We start from the raw sequence: 24,017 nt of genomic DNA, 5'->3' as shown, positions 1-24,017 counted from the left end.
TAAACATTTACCTAAGGTGTGATAAGCACGTGAAAAGATGTTCAACATCACTTATCATTAGAGCAACGCAAATCAAAACCACAATGAGGGACCATATCATATCCATCAGGATGGTTACAATTTAAAAACAAAACAGAAACAATAAGTATTGGTGAGGATGTGGAGAAGCTGGAATCTGTGCACTGTTAGTGGGAAGATAAAATGATAGAGCCACTGCAGAAAACAGTATGGTGGTGGTTCCTCAAAAAATTAAAAATAGAATTACCATATGATATAGCAATTCCACGTCTGGGTATACACCCAAAAGAACTGAAAGCAGTCTTGATGAGATATTTGTACACCTATGTTCATAGCAGCATTATCCACAATGGCTAAAATGTGGAAGCAACGAAATGTTTGCTGACGGATGAATGGATAAGCAAAATGTGGTATATACATATAATGGAATAGTATTCAGCCTTAAAAAGGAAATAAGTTCTGACATACACAACATGGATGAAACCTAAAGACATTATGCTAAGTGAAATAAGCCAGTCACAAAGAAACAAATACTGTATGATTCCTCTTAGTCAAAATTACAGAGACAAAAAGTAGAATGGTGGTTGCCAGGGGCTGAAAGAAGTGGATAGGGGAGCTACTGTTTAATGAATACAGAGTTTCAGTTTTACAAGATGTTAAGAGTTCCCAGAATGGAGGAGTTCCCGTTGTGGTGCAGTGGTTAATGAATCCAACTAGGAACCATGAGGTTGCGGGTTCCATCTCTGGCCTTGCTCAGTGGGTTAAGAATCTGGCGTTGCCGTGAGCTGTGGTGTGGGTCGCAGACGCGGCTCGGATCCTACGTTGCTGTGACTCTGGTGTAGGCCAGGGGCTACAGCTCCGATTGGACCTCTAGCCTTAGGAAGGTCCATATGCCACAGCAGCAGCCCAAGAAATGGCAAAAAGACAGGAAAAAAAAAAAAGAGAGAGAGAGTTCTCAGAATGGATAGTGGTGACAGTTACACAACGTGAATGTATTTAATACCACAAACTATGTTTCAAAATAGTTAAGATGGTAAATGTTAGATTACATGTATTTTACCACAATTAAAAAAACCCACTGGTTACAAGTAATCAAACTGGCCAATATATTTTTTAAATGTTTTCCTTTTAGTCTTAAGTTTTACTAAGTTACACACATGGCTCTCAAACATTAGTGCACATCAGGATTATCTGGGGCACTTGTTAAAACACAGATTGCTGGGTCCCATCCCAGAGCTTCTGAGAATTTGCATGTTTAAGTTCCCAGCTGATTGATGTTAATGATGCTGGTCTAAAAAATGTGTGTGGAAATTAACATCTTTTTTCTGTTCCTTATCTAATCCAAATCCCACACTGCATTTAGTCCTCTCTGATCTTTGACAATTCCTCAGTTCTTATCTTTCATGATTCTGATACTTTTGAAGAGTACTGATTAATCAATAGAATGCCCCTCAATTTGGGTGCATCTCATGTTTCTCACGATCAGACTAGGGTTATATACTCTTGGGAAGGACACCACACAGGTGATGTGCCCTTCTCAATGCATCAAGCCAGAAGGTACGCTGATGAGTATTTCTGGTGATGTTAACCATGATCACTTTTGCCTAAGGTTCTGTCTGCCAGGATTCTCTACTGTAAGCTTATTATAATTCCTTTAGGAATTATGAAATATATTGGGGGAATACTTAAGGTCAAGCAAATATTTTGCTTCTGCTTCAACTTTTGCCTATTTTAGGATCACTGGTGGATCTTTACTGTGGTAAAAATTACTAATGGTGATTTTTAAATTCCTCTTCCCTTCTATATTTATTGAAATTCTTCTTACTTTTTTTTTTTTGGTCTTTTTAGGGCCATATCCACGGCATACAGAGGTTCCCTGGCCAGGGGTCGAATCAGAGCTGTAGCCATTGGCCTACGCCACAGCCACAGCAACACGGGATCTGAGCTGCATCTTCGACCTACACCACACCACAACTCACGGCAACACTGGATCCTTAACCTACCGAGCAAGGTCAGGGACCGAACCGGTGTCCTCATGGTTACTCGTCGGGTCTGTTAACCACTAAGCCAGGACAAGAACTCCTTCTTTTTTAATGACTACACCTGAGGCATATGAAAGTTCCCAGGCTAGGGTGTGAATCAGAGCTGCAGCTGAGGTCTACGCCACAGCCATGGCAACACTGGATCCAAATTGCACCTGTGAATTATGCTGCAGCTTGCAGCAACACTGGATGAGGCCAGGTATCAAACCTGCATCCTCACAGAGACTATGTTGGGTCCTTAACCCACTGAGGCACAACAGGAACTCCAATTGGAATTCTTTTTAAGGAAGAGATATGATTTCTCCCCCATTAGTTTATTTATTCATTTATGTATTTAATTATGTCAGCAATGGATGCATAGGAATTTTAATTCTTTTGAGAGTATGTATATAAGAATAAAATTTAAGAAAATGAAGACATTCCCATCGTGGCGCAGAGGAAACAATCTGACTAGGAATAATAAGGTTTTGGGAGTTCCCGTCTCGGCGCAGTGGTTAACGAATCCAACTAGGAACCATGAGGCCCTGCCCTTGCTCAGTGGGTTAACGATCCGGCGTTGCCGTGAGCTGTGGTGTAGGTTGCAGACGCGGCTAGGATCCCGCGTTGCTGTGGCTCTGGCATAGGCCGGTGGCTACAGCTCCAATTGGACCCCTAGCCTAGGAATCTCCATATGCCGCGGGAGCGGCCCAAGACCAAGAAATAGCAAAAAGACCAAAAAAAAAAAAAAAAAAAAATAAGGTTTCGGGTTTGACCTGGTGCAGGTCGAAGAAGTGGCTTGGATCCTGTATTGCTGTGGCTGTGGCGTAGGCTGATGGCTGTAGCTCCGACTTGCCCCTAGCCTGGGAACCTCCATATGCCACGGTTGTGGCCCCAAAGAGCAAAAAAAAGAAAAGAAAATGAAGAAAAACAACATTATATGTTTTCCATTTAAACAGGTTAAATTCGAAAAAATTCACCCAACTTGTTTTATTCTCATATTGTTTAAGTTGATATTATTTCAAAACATATTTTAAAAGGATAAACTGGATCATGTGACATTAGTGTACAGGGACAACTGGTATGTGTATATTCTGGGTTCAGGGTTCAGTACTTCTGTAACTGTTAATAGCACAAACATTTACTGTTCATGTACAGACAACACAATTTTTTTTTTTTTTGCTTTTTCTAGGGCCACTCCTGCGGCATATGGAGGTTCTCAGGCTAGGGGTCCAATCAGAGCTGTAGCCACCGGCTTACGCCAGTGCCACAGCAACACAGGATCTGAGCCACGTCTGCGACCTACATCACAGCTCACGGCAACGCCGGATCCTTAACCCACTGAGCAAGGCCAGAGATCGAACCTGCAACCTCAGGGTTCCTAGTCAGATTTGTTAACCACTGTGCCAGGATGGGAACTCCCAGACAACACAATTTTTAAAAAATTAAACTTACTCTGTTTTTAAGACATTTATGAAGTAACTGGTACATACCAAATAAAATAAAGCTTTAAGCAAAAGAATTCTGGTTCCAGTAACAGCAGGGATGTATGTAATTGGATTGGCTTTGTTCAGATAAACCTGGAAAAAATATTTTAAAATAAAAAAGGCGCTAGAGATTGGCTGAAAGTGGGAAGAAGTGGACTGACTTCGAAAGAGGAGATCACACTGGGTAAGATCCATGTTTATGTGCTTTTTCCCTGAGGGTCCTCACTAGGCTACTTGGTGCAGGGTGACTAAAATTCAATTAGAAAGCCACGATCTACTGGCTTAAGATGTCAGAAGATGGAGTTCAGGGCTGCCATAGTGGCTAGAAATTGAGAAGAAAAATAGAAAATAGAAAGAGTCAGCCAGGGGCAGGGAGGAAGCATCAAAATATGTATATAAATTTCCCTCAAATCTATGGCTAACCCTCAAACTACGTACCTGAATGGAGGTCTCCAAACATTCCAATGGGAAGTAACAGCTAGAAGACTAAAAGATCTGAACAGAGATTCCAGCTGCTGCCCTTGAGAGGATTCAGGTTTTGAATTTGATTCCTACTAAATTAATAAGCATCTCAAATTTTCCATTGACAACCTTGCATTTAGACTAAACAGTTAGTCTTCAGTGCTAAGGGATGTGCCTCAGGACTAGGGGCAAAACCAAAACACACCTGCCCTAACAAACATAAAAACCAAGCCTATATGAAGTCACAGTGATCTGCCAGTAAGATAACCAGAGGAAGATAAATGAAACCAGTCTCCAGAGTGTATTGTTTATAATGTCTGCTATATAACCAAAAACTGCTAGACATGAGAAGATAAAGAGGATCCACAGTCAAGAGCAAAAGAAGTCAATAGAAAATGACCAAGAGGCGTTCCCGTCGTGGCGCAGTGGTTAACGAATCCAACTAGGAACCATGAGGTTGCGGGTTCTGTCCCTGGCCTTGCTCAGTGGGTTAACGATCCGGCGTTGCCGTGAGCTGTGGTGTAGGTTGCAGATGCGGCTCGGATCCTGCGTTGCTGTGGCTCTGGTGTAGGCCAGTGGCTACAGCTCCTATTGGACCCCTAGCCTGGGAACCTCCATATGCCACGGGAGTGGCCCAAGAAATAGCAAAAAGACAAAAAAAAAAAAAAAAAGAAAATGACCAAGAAATGATCTAGTTGTGTGAATAAGTACGTATTGGCTCTACAGAAGTTGTAACAAATATGTTCAGCAACTTAAAGATATGATCACAATGAGTAAATAGATGGGAATTTTCACCATTAAAATGAAAACGAAAAATGAACCAAACAGAAATTCTAAATTGTAAATGTTTATAACCCAAAATTAAAAATTTACTGGATGGACTTAAAAGCATGCTGGAGATGGCAGGAAAAAAGGGCTGATGAACTTAAAAGATGGATCAACTGAAATAAACTGAATATAGACAGTAAAAGAAAAAAAATGAACAGAGTTTCAGTTGCCTGTGGGACAATTTTCAATGATCTAACATGTGTAATTGGAGATGCAGAAGAGAATCAAGAAGGGGACAAAAAAGTTCAAAAATAGTGACAAAATATTTCTCATATTTAGTGAAAACCACTGGCTTACTGTTCTAAGATAAGCAAACCCCAAGAAGATTAAAACAAAAAACAAACAGAAGCTCCTGTTGTGGCTTAGTGGGTTAAGAATCTGACCAGTATCCATGAGGATTCAGGTTCGATCCCTGGCCTAAGTATCTGGTGTGGCCACAAGCTGCGGTAGGGTGCAGACATGGCTTGGATCTGGCATTGTTGTGGCTGTGGCACAGGCCAGCAGCTGCAGCTCCAAACAGACACCTAGCCTGGGAACTTCCATATGCCTCGGGTATGGCCCTAAAAATACCAAAACAAACAAACAAACAAAAACCCTAAAATTTCTCAACACACATTAAATACACACAATAAAAAAAAATCTCTTAAAAAAAAAAAAAAAAAAAAAAAAAACACCCAAAAAAACAAAACCAAGCTCCAGGCTCAATACAGTCAAAACCACTGACAACCAATAACAAAGACAAAACCTTAAAAGCAACCAAAGAAAAGGGGGATGCTTCCTACATGTAAATGACAATATAAATAATGGCAGATTTTTCACCATAAACAAACAAACAAAGGCTAGAAGACAAAGAACAAGATTATTTTTTTTAAGTGCTTAAAGGAAAAACTTAAACCAGGTTTCTTATTATTAGAAAAGAGAATGGAAGTTCCCGTCGTGGCGCAGTGGTTAACGAATCCGACTAGGAACCATGAGGTTGTGGGTTCGATCCCTGCCCTTGCTCAGTGGGTTAACGATCCGGCGTTGCCGTGAGCTGTGGTGTAGGTTGCAGACGCGGCTTGGATCCCGAGTTGCTGTGGCTCTGGCGTAGGCCGGTGGCTACAGCTCGGATTCGACCCCTGGCCTGGGAACCTCCATATGCCACGGGAGCGGCCCAAGAAATAGCAACAATAACAACAACAACAACAACAAAAAAGACAAAAGATAAAAAAGACAAAAAAAAAAAAAAAAAAAAAGAAAAAGAAAAGAGAATGAAAAGGGCAAAATCTATAATAAACTCTATGGTATTATATTGGAACTAGAGGTATCAATGTGAACTTGTGGTTTTCAAAATATATAAACATAAATATTTTAAATATAGTAAAATTTTAACTATAAATATAATAAAATATAATAAAATCCATCAAAAAAACAAAAAACCCAAAATATAAAAATATAGATGTAAAATAAGTTAGTGTTTAAATCTTGCCTTCTAAATACCATTCTGCACTTAAAAAGAACCACAGCTCCCTGGAGAAATGGTGGATTCCAGGATTGGACAGGATATATATAAGATGAACCTGGAAATACTTAGGGAATGATGGACATATATCAGAGGGGCACAGATGGCAGCCTAAATGGGCTCTCATTTGCCCAATACAATAGAGAGTATTAAAAAAAAAAAATAAAAGATACTATAGGTTACAATCTGTTGAATAAAATACATTTCTTGAAAGGCAATAATTACCAAAACTGACACAACAGTAGAAAATCTAGATAGCTCTACATCTATTAAAGAAGTTGAAATTATTGAAAACCATTCCACATAAATTTAAAATACAATTTAAAAATCTTTACACAAAGAAAACTTCTGGTCCAGATAGTTTTGTTGATGAATTCTATTAAATATTAAGGAAGAAATAACACCAGGATCATATACAAACACGTTTAGAAAATGGAGGAGGAAAGAGGTTTTCCAACCCATTTCATAAAGTCAGAGTAACCTGAAACATGACAGAGACATTAGAACGAAAAATACAGATCAATATCTCTTATGAATATAGACACAAAAATTTTTAATAAACTAATGTAATTCTCTTTATTAATAGAATGGGGGGGGTTGAATTTGACAAAATTAAACACCAATTCACGATTTAAAAAAAGACCTTAGCAAGTTAGGAATAAAAGGAAACTCCTTTAATCCCAAAAAGGGCATCTAAAAAATTTCAACTAACAGCATATTTAGTGGTGGAAAGATGTTAAGGCAAAGACGTCCTCTTATTTCATCTATTAACATTATATTGGAGGCCACAGCCATTCAAATAAAGCAAAACAAATATCTGCCTTTTTGCTTCAAATAAAGAAACAAAAGAGAAATAGGTTGGAAAAGAAATAAAACTATATATAAATTATAGGAAACAAGGTCAAACAGTCAAAAACCAATTATATTTATATATTCTAACAACAATCCGGATGAGAATATTTATTACAGCATTGAAAAACACTGAATACTTGGGAATAAATCTAAAAACCATGTGCAAGAAACATACATTGAAAACTAAAAAACACTGCTTAGAATAATTTTAAAAAGAGATACAGACTATGTTTGCAGACTAGGAGACAATACTACCAGGAGGTTAATTCTACTCAAATGGACAGCTTCAAAAAAATCTAAACACCCCACAGACTTTTTAACAGAAATCCTAACTTGATTCTAAAATTTAAACTGGGAGTTCCCGTCGTGGCGCAATGACTGACGAATCCGACTAGGAACTATGAGGTTGGGGGTTCGATCCCTGCCCTTGCTCAGTGGGTTAACGATCCGGCGTTGCCGTGAGCTGTGGTGTAGGTCGCAGATGCGGCTCAGATCCCATGTTGCTGTGGCTCTGGCGTAGGCCGGTGGCTACAGCTCCAATTGGACCCCTAGCCTGGGAACCTCCATATGCCGCAGGAGCGGCCCAAGAAATGAAAATAAACAAATAAATAAATAAAATTTAAACTGAAGTGCAAAGTACCTAGAATAGCCAAAACAATATTAAAAATAAAAATATGGACAACTCACACTACCTGATTTCAAGACTTATTAAAGTTACAATAATCTACACAGTGTAATAGCTGGTGCAAGGGTAGACATCTGTAAAAAGATAGAGGACCTTGTGTTTGTCCTGTGTCATTCAGGAGTTGGTCAGTGCCTCAGCCACTGGTATCCTTTGCTCTGCATCCAAAAGCAAGCAGCCTCTTTTCTAAGAGGTTCAGAAACAGACTACTCTTACAGAACCAACTGATTTTTGACAAAGTCATCCATGTAATTCAATGGAGAAAAGGAAAATCTTCTCAACAAGGGTTCCAAATCAACTGAATAAAAAAGTACAGGAACATAGCCAATATTTTATAATAACTATAAGTGGAGTATAACCTTTAAAAATTGTGAATCACTAGGAGTTCCTCTGTGGCTCAGGGGGTTAAGGACCCAGCATTGTCACTGTCACTGCTGGGGCTTGGGCTGCTACAGTAGTATATGTGTTCAATCCCTGGCCCAGGAACTTCCACATGCTGTCCTGTGGACAAATGGGAAAAAACAAATTGTGAATCGCTATACTATATTCCTGTAACTTAAATAAGCATAATAAAATGCTACAAATAAACTGTAGGAAGAAAATAAAGTATCTTAATAATTTTCAGTCAAAAAAAAAAAAAAAAAGAGGAAAATAATGAGCTCCAAACCCTAATTCACAGCACACTTAAGAATTAACTTGATGTGGATCAGATTTAAAGGTAAAAGCTAAAACTTATAAAGCTTCTAGAACAAAACCTAGAATATATTCATAATCATGGGGTAAAGGACTGATAGACTGCACTTCATGCAAAAATTAGAAACTTGAAGAGTCCCCATTGTGGTTCAGTGGGTTAAGAACTTGACAAAATATCTGTAAAGAAGTGAGTTCAATCTCTGGCCTTGCTCCGTGGGTTAAGGATCCAGCATTGCCACAAGGTGCAGTGTAGGTCAGATAAAGCTCAGATCTGGTGTTGCTGTGACTGTGGCGTAGGCCTGTAGCTATAACTCCAATTTGACCCCTAGCTGGGAACTTCCATGTGCCTAGGTATGGCCATAAAAAGAAAAACAACAACAACAAAAACCAGAAACTTTTCTTTTTTGGTTTGTTTGTTTTGTTTTTTATGACTGCGGAAGTTCCCAGGGTAGGGGTCAAATCGGAGCTGCAGCTGTGGACTCTGCCACAGCCACAGCAATGCCAGATCTTAACCCACTGAGCCAAGGCCAGAGATCAAACCTGTATCCTCATGGATATTAATCGGGCTCATAACCCACTGAGCCACAACAGGAACTCCCTAGAAACTTCTTATGGCTCAGCAGTAACGAACCCAACTAGTATCCAAGAGGATATGGGTTCAATCCCTGGCCCCTCTCAGTGAGGGCTTAAAGGAGTAAGCTGTGATGTAGATTGCTGACATGTGGCTGGATCCAGCATGGCTGTGGCTGTGGAGTAGGCTAGCAGCTGCAGTTCTGATTCGACCCCTAGCCTGGGAACCTCTGTATGCCTCGAGTACGGCCCTAAAAAGACAAAAAAGAAAGAAAATATTCAGAATATGTATCTGACAGAAGATTGTTATCTGGAACTCAATAAGACAAAAAAAAAGATTTTTTTTAAATGGCAAAAAATTTAAACAGATAACTTAACAAAATACAGATAACTTAACAAAAGAAAATACCTGAGGAATTCCCACTGTGGCACGGCAGAAACAAATCTGACTAATATTCATGAGGATTTGGGTTCGATTCCTGGCCCCCCTCGGTGGCTTAAAGGATCTGGTGTTGCCATGAGCTGTGTAGGTTGCAGACACAGCTCGGATCCTGCATTGCTGTGGGCTGTGGTGTACGCCGGCAGCTGCAGCTCCAATGTGACCCCTAGCCTGGGAAATTTGATATGGCACAAGTGCGGCCCTAAAAAGCAAAAAAAAATCTGAGTTCCTGCTGTGGCACAGTAGGTTAGGAATCCGAGTGCAGGAGGAATTCTCATCACGGCTCAGCGGAAATGAATCTGACTAGCACCCAGGAGGACGCATGTTCAATCCCTGGCCTTGCTCAATAAGTTAAGGATACGGCATTGGTGTGAGCTGTGGTGTAGGTCTCAGACATGGCTGGTATCTGGTGTTGCTGTGGCTGTGGTGTAGTCCAGGTATACTGCTCCAATTCAACCCCTTGCCTGGGAACATCCCTATGCCGCTAGTGCAGCCCTTAAAAAGACAAAACAAAAAACAAAAAAACCAAGTGCAGAGGCCCTGGTCTCTGTCGAAGTGCAGGTTTGGTCCCCTGCCCAGCTCCATGGGTAAAAGGATCCAGCATTGTCACAGCTGTGGCTCGGATTCAATCCCTGGCCCAACTTCCATATGCCATGAATGCAGCCATAAAAAAAAAAAAAAAAAAAGAAAAAAAGGAAAGAAAACATCTGAAGAGCCAATAAGTATACATGAAAAAATTAACACATGCTCACCAAAACAGCTTTACATAAGAGCATTAGCAGCAACTTAATTTATAAAAATGGAAAGAGCTCAGTTGTCCATCAAAAGAAAACAAACTGTAGTGTTTATTCAATGGAATATGTTGTACAATAAAAGAGGATAAATTACTGATAAACACAGCAGCATAGATGAAATCTCATAATCATTATGCTGAGTAAAAGTGAGACCACAAATGGGTGATTCTGTTATATAAAATTCAAGAAAGGTGAAACTGACCTATGACAATAAGCTGATTAATGTTTGATTCATTGTGGGTAGGGAAACTGGCTGGGAAGAAAGACCAAGGGAACTTTCTTGGGTGATGAAAATATTCTATGGCTTGACTGGGGTGGTGGTTACATAGTTGTAAAGACATCAGAAATTCAGTGATTTATGCAATTAATATCAACATAATTCACTGTGAAAATTTTACTTCAATAACAAAAGAAGTATGCAGTTAATATTTAGGGGATAAAGTACTAGAGGTTTGTCTAGTTAATTAATAAAAATGTTATTTTATTTTTCTGAAAATAATAGTCATGGCAAGAAGAAAACTAATTTGTTTTCCTTCAAAATTCCTCTTCTCCTCAGAAGTGAGTATAACATGCTTAGCGGAGCATTAGATAGACTCAAGAAACCTGTAGGAGTTTCTAGAATAAGGCTATATATAGACTTTTTTTATTTAGATATTTCATCTGTAAAATGGGTATAAGATCTTGTTTATCTCTGAAGGAAGTCACCTAGATTAGTAAACTAAAACTTGTTACAGTCCTTAGATCACTCTGGAATTAAAAGGCTGAATAATCAAATACTTTACCTTCATTATTTTACTATATAAAATTAGTATTAGACCCTTCCCGCTAAAATTAAACTAGTGCAGACAACAGCCACAGGCAAGACAGGTTCTGTCCCCATACAACATTTGAAAAGGTAGCCTCACTGCTGAACCAGAGACAGAGTTTTGCGTTGGAGTACTTTAATATATTTTTATATTGCATATAAAGAACATAAGCATAAACCAGTAAGATGCCTTACTGAAAACTACCTTCTTTGTGAAAGCAGGCTGTAATTCTGAACAAGTTTTCAATTTTCACACTGCTGCTAGGGTAAAACATTTTAAAGAGTTTAATTTTTTACAATGGATTCAATGACATAGGATTATCTAACAAAGTAATGGCTAATCAATAGAAGGTTTAGTTGTCAGGTGAAACATATAACACACTAAAAGGGATTGATTGCCAGACTTCTCCTTATTTACTAGAAGGTATATATTTAAAATGACACAAACTTGTTACCAGGCTGCATTCTTTTAACCTTGCAAAAAGCTGCCTAAGAAATCTGTTCAGCAGCCCTATAGCAAAATAAGACATAGTATAATGAAAATGGCTAGTGATTGGGGGGTGGGGAAGGAGCTACGGGGACCTTCAGATATATGATAATATCAAAGCAAGTCCTCAGCAAGAACATGGGATAGAAAAAGCAAACTACAAAGCGCCATCTAGGGAAGGTGGAACTGAGCTTTTAAAATGCCACAGCGATACCACTGAATTTCGTTCAGTACCTGCAAAGCTGTGTATGATCTCATTCCATGTTACTCTTAGAGCAGATTTTTTAAGGGCTCACACAATTGGGCACAATAGCCCTCCCCCTTTAAAAATGTTTTCTTCTTTTTTTTAATGGTACATTCAGGTTAAGCACTGAACACAAAATGAATTGGGCCCATATGGACTTTGACCAGCATATAAGCTGCTTCCTTTATAATTTATTCACAATATCAAGTCTGTATATGAAAATACACTTTTTATGGTCATTGCAACCCAGGAGTTCAATAATATTTTTTCTACTAAGTCAGTGATTACACAATTTATCAAAGAATGATTACACTGAAATAAAAATAAAAACAAAACACCAACCCCCTATATAGTCTTCCTTCCTCAAAGTAATTTTAAGAAAGCTGGTTATTAAATTGCTTCTTTTTGAAGAAGGGTTTTTGTAGCTAGACACAAATTGCAAAAACCATGTTGTTGTTTTTTTTTAAGTTATTATACTCTGAAGAATTCAGCCGAAGTGGGAAGTTAAATAAACAAATCACTTTATCAGACTTGGAAAGATCACTTTTGTCTTACTTAAGAGACCTACATTAATTACCTTTAAGGTCTTTTACATGGACTATTTAAAATAAGTATAATTTATTTATTTCTTTCAAATGAGGTGCTTCTTCCAAAGTATTAAATAATGTCTACAAATGCAAAGGCATTTTTATAAATAGGTAATTAAAACAGATGACTAAAATTAAGTCAAGCTGCAAAACATTACCCAGGATGCATTGTGTGTGTTTTTTTCTTTAATAAAGATCTCAGGCAATTTTTTTTTCCTATCCAAAGCCCAAAGCACTTCAGAGAGAAAAAAAAGAGGTAGGAAGTTTCATGGGAGAAAAACACACATATATAATTAAATAATGCCAAACTCCAAACTAAAGTATTTACAAGATAGTCCCTTAAGCATAGTTTGTCATTTTACAATTACACCTTGCCTACTGCCAAGTCAAAGTGCTTACTATTGCCACTAGGGGGAGAAATGTCTTAACACAAAGCAAAGGCAGATAGGGAATGGGTTTTCTTGAGCAATTATCAGAACAAAGCTCCCTTGGCTGTGTGTACCTTCTAATTACTCAATACAATTAAAATGACTAACCTAAAACAAATAGAAAAAAAACCTGCTTGCCTGATATCAGGGACTTCATTAAACCTTCCCCCCTCATCAATCAAATCAGAAAGAAGGGAATGCCATTATATACAAATGTTACAGAGCTGTTAAAGGAAGCAAATTGAGGGTTTCTTTTTTTTTCTTTTCTTTTTTTTTTTTAAGGAAGAAAAGAAGTGGCTCTCCTGAAAAAAAGAAATGTCATGGTATTTACCCATCTGGATGCTGCTTGAAAACAAATTGTCCTCCAAAGAGCAGAAATACAGTATGTTTTCTCTCAGTTCACTGGCTTACGAATGACTTTTTGTTGTTGTTGTTGTTTTGTTAATACACAGGATAATGTCATTTTCTGTGTCAGTGATGTGCTTCTTCCTCCTACTCATCCAACTGTATAAAGGCGCTAGGCCAGTCAGACCTCCATGCTTACACTAGGTTGTTTTAACTTTAAGTTCTTCACTGCTATTTTTGTGCATCTTCTCCAAGGTAATGTTTAGAACAACACAGGAATTTGGGGGAGGGGTGACAGGAGGTGGTAGGGACAGAAAACAGCTACTTACTCCTTCTAAAAGGCTTATGTGTAGTTCCTTTTATAAGGCCCAGTCATTAACAGAAGATGACAACTGAGTCATTTTTCTTTCAGCTGACAATTGTGACATTTCTCCAGCAGCGTGCAAGGTGTTGAAAACCTGGCAGCTGTTACCTCCTGGGATGAAGATACTTTTTTATCCTCCCTTGACAGTTTAACTCAGTGGGTCAGCACCTTTAAAGACTGCAAAGTATCCTTGAAGAGGATGGAAGCTTGAATTACTGCTCCCTCCCTAATCAATGTAAACCCTCACGGCAGGTGAAGTCTCCATCTATAGAGGTGCATGGGGGAGGAAAATGTAATGCCCTGAGCCAGATGGTTTTTATCTTGTTTTTAAAGAATAAAGGAACAAGCTAACAAGGGAGACAGCTACTTTGTTAGCTTCTTGGCCTCTCTCATGGCTTTGCATCCCCAGGGTTCCAGCAACACAAGAGAAAGAATACAGAAAACATAAACACTTAAAGAAATATAACTAGAGGGCTGGCATCATGCTGCTTTCAAAGAGTTGAGAGAGTTCTACTGAATGCTTTATTTATCACTGCCCACGTTCTCAGGATGGTAAGTGGACACATACACAAAGGGAATGGGGGATGGGGGAAGGATTAGATGGAGGTCACAATTTACTCAATTACAGAGAAAGGCTGGGCTGACAGATCCTATTAGCACCAATGTGAAGCAAAGAAGGAGTTCCATGTTGTAACCGTACTTTTCAAAAAGTAATGAGTACTTTCCTGTGTCCTCCCAGGCCTTTGCCCGTGTTTGCAGATATGAATAAAAGCTATGAAGTTGCTATGGTTTTCCTGGCTACACATTCCAGGAATAAAAGTAAGAAGAAATTTGTAGCTACTTTGTATACCCTTTAAACAAAAGTTTACACTTGATGCAAAGAAATCATAAGATTATTCAGAAACCTAGAAAATTAAAAGAATATATTACATGCCTTTTTCCTTCCAATTCTCTTGCCTTCTGATATTGGAAATAAAATGGAAAGCAGATAAACAAAATGACTTGGTGACATAAGGAGTAATGTCTCCTGATTTTTTCCTTCAATATTTTCTTTTTCTGCTAATGTCTTCGTCAAGTTTTGGAATTATGGTTATGGTAGCCTCATAATACAAGTCAGGGAGTGTTCTTTCCTTCCCTATTTTCCATCTTGGTTTTATTTATTTCTCAAATGTTTGATAGAGTTCACCAGGAAACATGGGCCTTTTGATAAATCGATTTTTTTTTTCTTTTCTTTTCTTTACTGCGCCCAGGGCATGAGGAAGTTCCTGGGCCAGGGATCAAACCTACGACACAGCAGCAAACCAAGCCACAGCAGTGACAACACCAGGTCCTTAACCACTAGGCCACCAGAGAACCCGATAATTCATTTAAATAGACATAAGGCTTTCAAATTTGTCTTGGCTTCAGTAAGTTGTCTTTCTCAAGGAATTCACCCATTTCGTCTTAGACTCCAAATTTTTGGGTTGAAGTTACTTAAAATATTCCCTTATTACCCTTTTAATATCTGTAAGAACTATAGTGATAATCTTCCTTTTAGCTCCTCCAATAGTTAAATAACTCCAAGTTAACAGGCAGTGATCATATCCTATCAGCAATGGTAAAATTGTACTTTAGAATAATATACGTAAACTCTAAAATTAGTTTAAATCAATACTAAATTTATTAGAACATAACTTAGCATTTAAAAATCAGTGGTGAAAGTTCCTGAAACCCCATTAGAAATAGTCTGCAAAGGAGTTCCCATCACGGCTCAGCGGAAGTGAACTGACTAGCATCCCTGAGGATGCAGGTTCGATCCCTGGCCTCGCTCAGTGGGTTAAGGATCTGGTGTTGCCGTGAGTTGTTGTGTAGGTTGCAGACATGGCTTGGATTTGGCGTTGCCGTGGCTGTGGTGTAGGCTGGCAGTCATAGATCCGATTAGATCCCCTAGCCCAGGAACCTCCATATGCCGAGGGTTTGGTCCTTAAAAAAAAAAAAAGAAAGAAAGAAATAGTCTGCAAAAGAATCTCAAGTTAAGGGACTGGCCCATATGATGCAAATCCTACTTATATTAACACTAGATAAAATGCAGCTCTCACATCTTTTTATCTATATAACTCAGCTAAAAGCAGGGTGGGGGGGTGGAGCAAATGGCACCTCATTATTGTCATATGCATTGGAGAAAAGAGGGAGTTTAAACAGCTTATATATTATGTCCCACACTTTAAAAACTGGCAATGGGGTAATCAAGTTCAGGGCAGTCCTGGACATCTGCCCTGTGACCTGCTTCTATTGACCCCTGCTATTCATCACTCATCCCTAAGATTGAGAGGGCAAGCTCCTAGGGAGTGACCACCACAATAGACAGACACAAGCCAACAGTAATCTGGTTCGAGCAAAAAACCAGATGGCACTGCAATAAATTTACAAATCTGCATTCATGGGGCTGTTAAAACACCCAGAAGCTAAAAGACTCCAGGGGCCCCAGGAGGATCTCCTACTTCCCTGTTTCTAAAGGCCATTTCTCTTTCCAAGAACATTGAGTTCATGCTCTTCACAAAAAGAATGGAGATAAAACCGTTTACAAAGAAAGGACTGGGGGGGAATGGAAGCCTCATGACCTAATTAATCTCCAGAGCTTGGATCTCAACACTGAATGACAGATATTAGAAAGATCATTTTGGAGCACCAGGAGGATAAATCAAAACAAACCCAAAAAAGGTTGTTAAATTAAAGCAGAGGAGTGAAATGAACCTGCTAAAAAGCAATGGAAAAAACAACATTAAATCTTTTTCAAATACTGCACACAACAGATCTTGCAAATAGAAAATGATTCAATAATGTATGCATTTATTTTTTAAATGAATCAGATTAGTCCCATGTGTGACCTGCTGGTCCATCTGTATGTGCTGGACTTAATAGGCATGATTCTCTCTCTTGCTTCAGTTTGAAGTATGAGAGAGATAAATTTAGTTTAATTTTCAACAGATCAGCCTATCCATTTTCCAAATGGACCATCTGGATCAGCCTATTAAAATTAATTTATAACTTTGCAGAGTGAAAATTCGTTTGTTAGCTTAAATAAAGTTGCCAAAACTTTTTGTCATGTCATTGTTTTCTGACAGTTGTTTCTATATAGTGGGTAGAGTGTTTCTACCTCCAAATTTATCTTACTCAATACTGTCTATATATTTAGATTTATAGGTCAAATGTTTATTTCCAAATAGTTAAAGCTGTAACTGAACAATATCGATCCCTGATCATCTGGTAATTTAACAAAGTTTCCTGAATTGATTCAATTCTACTTATTAAATAATTATTTTTATTTTTTTTAAAAAAAGGAAAAATGCCCATCCAAAATTTGTTTAACATACAGTAAATAAAACATGAGTGTGTCACAATTTCAACTACTTTTCCCCTAAATTAACAACATCTACAAAGTAGAGTTAGAAGGCAGAAGTAAAAATGCTTTGGCAACACTGAGATCTGGGTTTCAAATCACTCACTCAGCTATTTTTTTATCTATAAATTGGAAATCATATCTAACAACTTTACAGCGCTATAATGAGAGTTAAGTAAAATAAGTATCAGGTTCATGGTGGACACTCAATAAATACCCGATCTCTTCTTTTCCCTAGAATAATGCCATAAATGTATGTAAATTAAAACTATTTTTTACTACTGCTGATACTCATCTAACCCAATTTTATATTTAAAATAAATAGGTTGATCCCTAGTTTCTGGCAACACTGTAAGAAATTGCTTTTGTCACCAGTGGGAGATGGAAGCAACATCGGAGGGTGCTACAGGTAGTGAGAAGAACCATTTTTTCTTTCTTTTTTTTTTTTGTCTTTTGTCTTTTCAGGGCCGCACCTGCAGCATATGGAGGCTCCCAGGCTAGGAGTCTAATTGGAGCTATAGCTGCCGGCCTACAGCAACGTCAGATCCGAGCCGCATCTGAGACCTACACCACAGCTCACAGCAATGCTGGATCCTTACTTAGCCCACTGAGCAAGGCCAGGGATTGCTCATGGTTCCTAGTCGGATTCGTTTCCCCTGCACCACGACAGAAACTTCCAAGAACCATTTTTTCTTACCAAATGTTTTTGAACATTTTAGTTTTTAAAAAGAGAGCTCCATGGAACTGAACTTTCAAAGAAAAATGTGTTACCTTTGGGGAGTGGGGGCACCGTGGTGAGTAAAAAAAATTATTTTAAAGTTGTCATCAATAATGGCTTTTACTTCTAGAAATTGCAAACAAATATTGCTCAGACTAAAAAGGAGCTAATTTAACTAACCCCTTTAGATTAATATTTTTTAATATATGAAGAATCTTAATAGAAAAGTAAAAGTAAGTCAACTACTGTATAGCACAGGGAACTAAATCCAATCTCCTGTTAGACCATGATGGAAAATAATATTAAAGAATGTGTGTGTGTATATATATGTATGTATATGTATATGTGTGTATATGTATGTGTGTGTATATATATATATATATATGAATGACTGAGTCACTTTGCTATAGAGCAGAAATTAGCACAATAGTGTAAATCAATTATACTTTAATTAAAAATTAAAAATAAAAAAAGTCAACTATTCTACTACCTGTACTTAAGAAGCATTTTTCTTGAATGAGAAACCTTTTATCTGATTTTGTTTTCACTACACATAAGCAACTGACTGCCCTGTACTGGTATATCTACAATATTTTTTAAAGGACTGGGAAAACAATGTTAACTGACTGAAATTGATGGCTATATCCATCCCAACTTCAGCATAACCTTAATTTAAGCTCCAGTACTTAACGAATGGCAAATTGAGGGTTTCCTGTCTTTTGTTTTGTTGGTAGCTTTTTATTTTAAGTAAGACTGAATTTCATACCTGTCTAAGTGAATTCTTCTCTGGTATTATCTTCCTAGGGGGTTCGCCATTATTACAGTCTTCTCTCTCTGAGGAATTCTGTGAAAGAAAGTAAGCTTTAATTCAGTTCTCATTATCTTCAATCTTATTCTGTGGGAGTAAACTGAATTACATTTCTAATTCTGTAAGCTAGAATACCATGTATATTTATGCATTCATTCATTTGAAGATTTATATACATACAGACATACACTTATATAAAGAAAACATATGCCCATGTATATAAATAAATGTATGTAAGGATCTAGGTGGAAAAGTATTTCATCTATATTTAAGCACTGCCCAGAAGATTATATTCATTACATGTCTAGTTCATTGTTCTTTGAAAATGCAGGTTGGTACTGGACATAAGAATGTGCCAGTCTCAGAGTTCCCGTCGTGGCTCAGTGGTTAACAAACCTGACTAGCATCCATGAGGACATGGGTTTGATCCCTGGCCTTGCTCAGTGGGTTAAGGATCTGGCATTGGCATGAGCTGTGGTGCAGGTTGCAGATGTGGCTCAGATCCTATGTTGCTGTGGCTGTGGTGTAGGCCAGCAGTTACAGCTCTGATTCGACTTCTAGCCTGGGAACTTCCATAAGCTGCAGGTGCAGCCCTAAAAAGACAAAAAAAAAAAAAAAAAGAGCTCCAGTCTACATTTAGCGATAACAACTTAAACCAGGATTTCTGCCTTCTGTTTTAAATGATTAGTTTTAAACCATAGTAAACGTGATTGGTCCAAATTCTGAAAGTCTAAATCCTTAAAAAAAAAAAAATTATTTCTTTTCGTCTCATTTCATGATTGATTTTCTTTATTAAAAACAGCATAGTGTTTAGTTAGCTTAAAGCAATAAAATTTAATCAGCAGTTTAGGATTAGAGTCCACTCTTGCCACTATCACCTCAAACAGTAGCTAGAAGACTCTAAAATGTCAATGGAATTTTTTTTTTTTTTTTTTTTTTGTCTTTTGTCTTTTTGTTGTTGTTGTTGTTGCTATTTCTTGGGCCGCTCTCGCGGCATATGGAGGTTCCCAGGCTAGGGATTGAATCAGAGCTGAAGCCACCGGCCTATGCCAGAGCCACAGCAACGCAGGATCCGAGCCGCATCTGCAACCTACACCACAGCTCACGGCAACGCCGGATCGTTAACCCACTGAGCAAGGGCAGGGACCGAACCCGCAACCTCATGGTTCCTAGTTGGATTGTTAACCACTGCGCCACGACGGGAACTCCAATGGAATTTTTAAATACTTAAGAGGGAAATAACAATACAACTGAAAGGAGTTTAGAGTTCTAAATATCAATACAGAGTAAAAAGGCAACCCATAAAATGAGTGGAAAAATCTGTGATTCATTTATCTGACAAAGGATTAACACTCAGAATATAGACAAGTTGTAAAAACTCAACAACAAAAAACAAACCAACCTGATTCAAAAATGGGGAAATGGAGTTCCCACTGTGGCTCAGTGGGTTAAAGATGTTGTCTCTGTGAGGGTAACAGTTTGATCCCTGGCTTTGCTCAGTTTAGTGGGTTAAGGATCTAGTGTTGCTCTAAGCTGAGTTGTAGGTCATAGATGCAGCTCAGATCTGGTGTTGTTGTGGCTGTAGTGTAGGCCCCAGCTGTGGCTCTGATTTGATCCCTGGCTTGGGAACTTCCATATGCTATCGGTGTGATTGTAAAAAGTACACCACCACCACCCCCGCCTCCGGCAAAAAAAAAAAAAAAAAAAAAAAAAAACAGGGGCAAAGAACTTGACTAGACACTTATCCAAGGAGATATACAAATGGCTAACAAGCACATGAATGGGTGTTCAATATCACTAATCATTTCAGAAATAAAACGCAAAAGTGCAAGGAGATGCTACCTCATACTTATTAGGCCACTATCAAAAACAAAAAAGAGAAAATAACAGGTATTGATGAGAAAAATCAGAACTATTGTGCACCTTTGGTGGGAACGTAAAATGGTACAATTGCTATCAGAAATAGTATGGTGGTTTCTTAAAAAAATTAAAAATAAAATTACTCTATGATCCAACAATTCCATTTCTGGGTATTTACCCAAAAGAATGGAAAGAAGAGTCTCAAAGAGATATCTGTATGTCTATGTTCACAGCAGCATTAATGACAGTTAAAATGTGGAAGCAATCCAAGTGTATGTTGGTAAATTAATGGATAGGAGTTTCCACTGTGGCTCAGTGGGTTAAGAACCTGAATTCAGTGGCTTGGGTAGCTGTGGAGTGGGTTCAATCCCTGGCCTGGCATAGTGGATTAAAGGATCTGACATTGCTGCAGTGGTATAGGTCACAGCTGTGGTTCAGATTCAAGGGATTCAATCTTCAGCCCAGGAACTTCCATATGCCATGGGTGTAGCCATAAATAAATAAATGGATAAGTAAAATGTGGTATATCCATAAAATGGAATAATATTCAGCCTTTAAAAAGGAAATTTTGATGCATACTACAACACAGAAAAGCCTTGATTGTATTAAATGAAATAAGCCTGTCACAGAAGATAAATACTGCATGATGCCTCTTATATAAGTCACTTAGCAGAGTGTTCAAAATTATAAAGACAGAAAGTAGAATGGTAATTTCCAGAGGCTAGTAAAAGGAAGGAATGGAGAGTTACTGCTTAATGGGTAGAGTTTCAAATTTTAAGATAAAAATACTTACAGAAATGGATGAGAGGGGTGGTCACAATATTATAATGTATTTAATACCACTGAATTGTAGGTACATTTTAAAATTGTTAATTTGATAAATTTTATGTGTATTTTACCACATTAAAAAATAATTGGAAAAAAAATCTGGGAATCAACACATGTAAATCACTACCTGCAAGGCAAATTCCAAATACATATTATTGGGGCTCTATTTTCCATAATTACATTTCTAATGTTAATATTTTAGAATTTGCAGCTGATTTACTCATTACATTATATATATTCATCACATCCTAATGGAGGAGTTATTTCTAGATCCAGAAATTATACCCAAATGAGTTTATCTAAAAATTTTTATAAGTATGAAATTATTAATAGAATATAGGATCATTGTGTTTTAAACTTAGATATTAGTTATACACTTTTTGCTTTGTATCAAATGTTGCATTTTAAAATATATTTAAGAATAGCATATACTCCCAAGGCAGCAGAAATAAAAGCAAAAATAAACCAATGGGACCTAATCAAACTGACAAGCTTTTGCACAGCAAAGGAAACCATTAAAAAAAACCAAAAAGACAACCTAGGGAATGGGAGAAAATAGTTTTAAACAATGCAACTGACAAGGGCTTAATCTCTAAAATATACAAACAATTTATACAGCAACTCATATAATAACAACAGCAAAAAAACCAACAAACCACTGAAAAATGGGCAAAAGACCTGAATAGGCGTTTCTCCAAAGAAGATATACAGATGGCCAACAAGCACATGAAAAAATGCTGAACATTACTGATTAGAGAAATGCAAATCAAAACCATTATGAGATGCCACCTCACACCAGTCAGAATGGCCATCATTAATAAGTCCACAAATAACAAATGTTAGAAAGGGTATGGAGAAAAGGGAATCCTCCTGTACTGTTGGTGGGAATGTAAACTGGCACGACCACTATGGAAAACAGTATGGAGGTACCTCAGACAACTGAAGATAGAACTACCATAGGACCCAGCAATCCTACTCTTCAGCATATATCTGGACAAAACTTTCCTTGAAAAAGATACATGCACCTGTATGTTTACTGCAGCACTATTTGCAATAGCCAAAGCATAGAAACAACCTAAATGTCCATCGACAGATGAATGGATTAAGAAGATCTATTATATACGCAATGGAGTACTACTCAGCCATAAAAAAAGAACAAAGTAATGCCATTTGCAGCAACATGGATGGAACTAGAGATTCACATACTAAGTGAAATAAGTCAGAAAGAAAAAGACAAATACCATATGATATCACCTATATCTAGAATCTAACATACAGTACAAATAAACCTTTCCACAGAAAAGAAACTCATGGACTAGGAGAACAGATTCGTGGTCGCCAAGGGGGAGAGAGTGGGATGGACTGGAAATCTGGGGTTAAAAGATGCAAACTATTGCCTTTGGAATGGATAAAAAATGAGATCCTGCTGTACAGCACTAGGAACTATATCTAGTCACTTATGATAGAGTATGATGGATGATAATGTGAGAAAAAGAATGTATATTATATACATGTATGTGTGACTGGGTCACTTTGCTGTACAGTAGAAAATTACAGAACACTGTAAACCAATTATAATGGAAAAAGTAAAAATCATTAAAAAAAAAAAAAAAGGCATAGCATATATACAGTGTCAAAAGACCCTCTGTGGCTAACATCTACATGATTTGTACGTCACCTAGACAGGCCAGTACCTTAAGGTGATCCTTTTGAGCTGAAATCTCTTATGAGGTTTAACTTGATATTTTACATTTGTCATAATCACTTTGAGTTAAAGGTCCCTAAGATTAAGACAAATAAGAAGAAAAAATGCTATGTTACAAGCAAGGTATAGAGGCTTAATAACTTAAGAAATTCTAACTGTCCTTCCTCCCCATTCTAGGAGGAAAAAAAGGGGGAATGCAGACTATCTACAAAATAATGAGGATGAGATAGAGTTGGAGACTATAAAGCAGTCCAAATAAGGAATGAATGGTGTATACCATTATAAGAGAAACAAAGGAAGGGAAAGATCAATATTAAATACAAAAACCAACTGGATATTTAACTTCTTTTAAAAAAGTACAGATTGGAATTCCTGTTGTGGTGTGGCTCAGGGGTTAACAAACCCGACTTGTATCCATGAGGACGCAGGTTCAATCCCTGGCCTCACTCAGTGGATGAGGGATCCAGTGTTACAGGAAGCTGTGGTGTAGGTCACAGACACAACCTGGATCCCGAGTGGCTTGTGGCTGTGGCATAGGCCAGGAGCTGTAGCTCCGATTTGACCCATAGCCTAGGAACCATATGCCTCAGGTAAGGCCCTAAAAAGACAAAAGACAAAAATAAATAAATAAATAAGTACACATCAAATGTTTTACATGCCAAAATTAAAATGTCTTATATAATAAAAACTTAAGCCACTATTCAATTTTAAACTTATAATTTGCAAGTAACTATTTCCCAGACCCTCCTTTAAATAAAATATCATTTCAAATCATCTAAGCTGTTTAATTCAACATAAGATCCTATATTTCACAATGTTTTGTTAAAATGTCATTATAATAAACTTGGAAGCCTAATTACTTTTTGGTGGAAGTTTGTTATACTGAAGACATTATAAATCACATTTTTATTCTACAGGTGCTTGGGCTGAAAGAAAATTGATGGCAAACTCTCCATACCAAATTACATAGTGAAAAATAGCGATCCGAACCTAATAGAATAAGTAGTGGCTATCCAGCCCACATTCACAATTTTCTTCCTCCAAACCCTCTGTTACCTGGTTTAGATAGTAAACTATTGAATGAGTATTATGAGAACATCTAAGGTATTCAAAGA

At 37.7% G+C, this 24,017-nt stretch overlaps 1 protein-coding gene across 31 annotated transcripts in view; it reads right to left on the bottom strand.

The window, feature by feature from the left end:
- BTRC (beta-transducin repeat containing E3 ubiquitin protein ligase) overlaps window positions 1-24,017 on the bottom strand; it is a 188,940-nt gene that overhangs the window by 73,444 nt on the left and 91,479 nt on the right. For 13 of the 31 annotated variants that reach the window (XR_014826809.1, XM_084995221.1, XM_084995234.1 and 10 more), the window contains one exon: window positions 18,468-18,545. The exons of 10 other annotated variants lie outside the window; for them this stretch is intronic. Coding sequence is in view for 8 of the 21 variants with exons in the window: in XM_084995221.1 (XP_084851347.1) it covers window positions 18,468-18,545 (78 nt within the window). In the remaining 13 variants the exon portion in view is untranslated. Of the gene's footprint in view, window positions 1-3,529; window positions 3,617-18,467; window positions 18,546-24,017 lie in introns of all 31 variants that reach the window. 8 more of the 31 variants (XM_021072709.2, XM_021072708.2, XM_084995241.1 and 5 more) reach the window with 1 other exon arrangement.

The sequence above is a fragment of the Sus scrofa genome, chromosome 14 (assembly GCF_054392235.1).
Source record: "Sus scrofa isolate SSC_HxYL_T2T_F1_AM1 chromosome 14, Sscrofa_HxYL_maternal_Yorkshire_Landrace_v2.0, whole genome shotgun sequence".
NCBI lineage: Eukaryota > Metazoa > Chordata > Mammalia > Artiodactyla > Suidae > Sus > Sus scrofa.
This window is presented reverse-complemented; position numbering and strand designations above follow the sequence as displayed.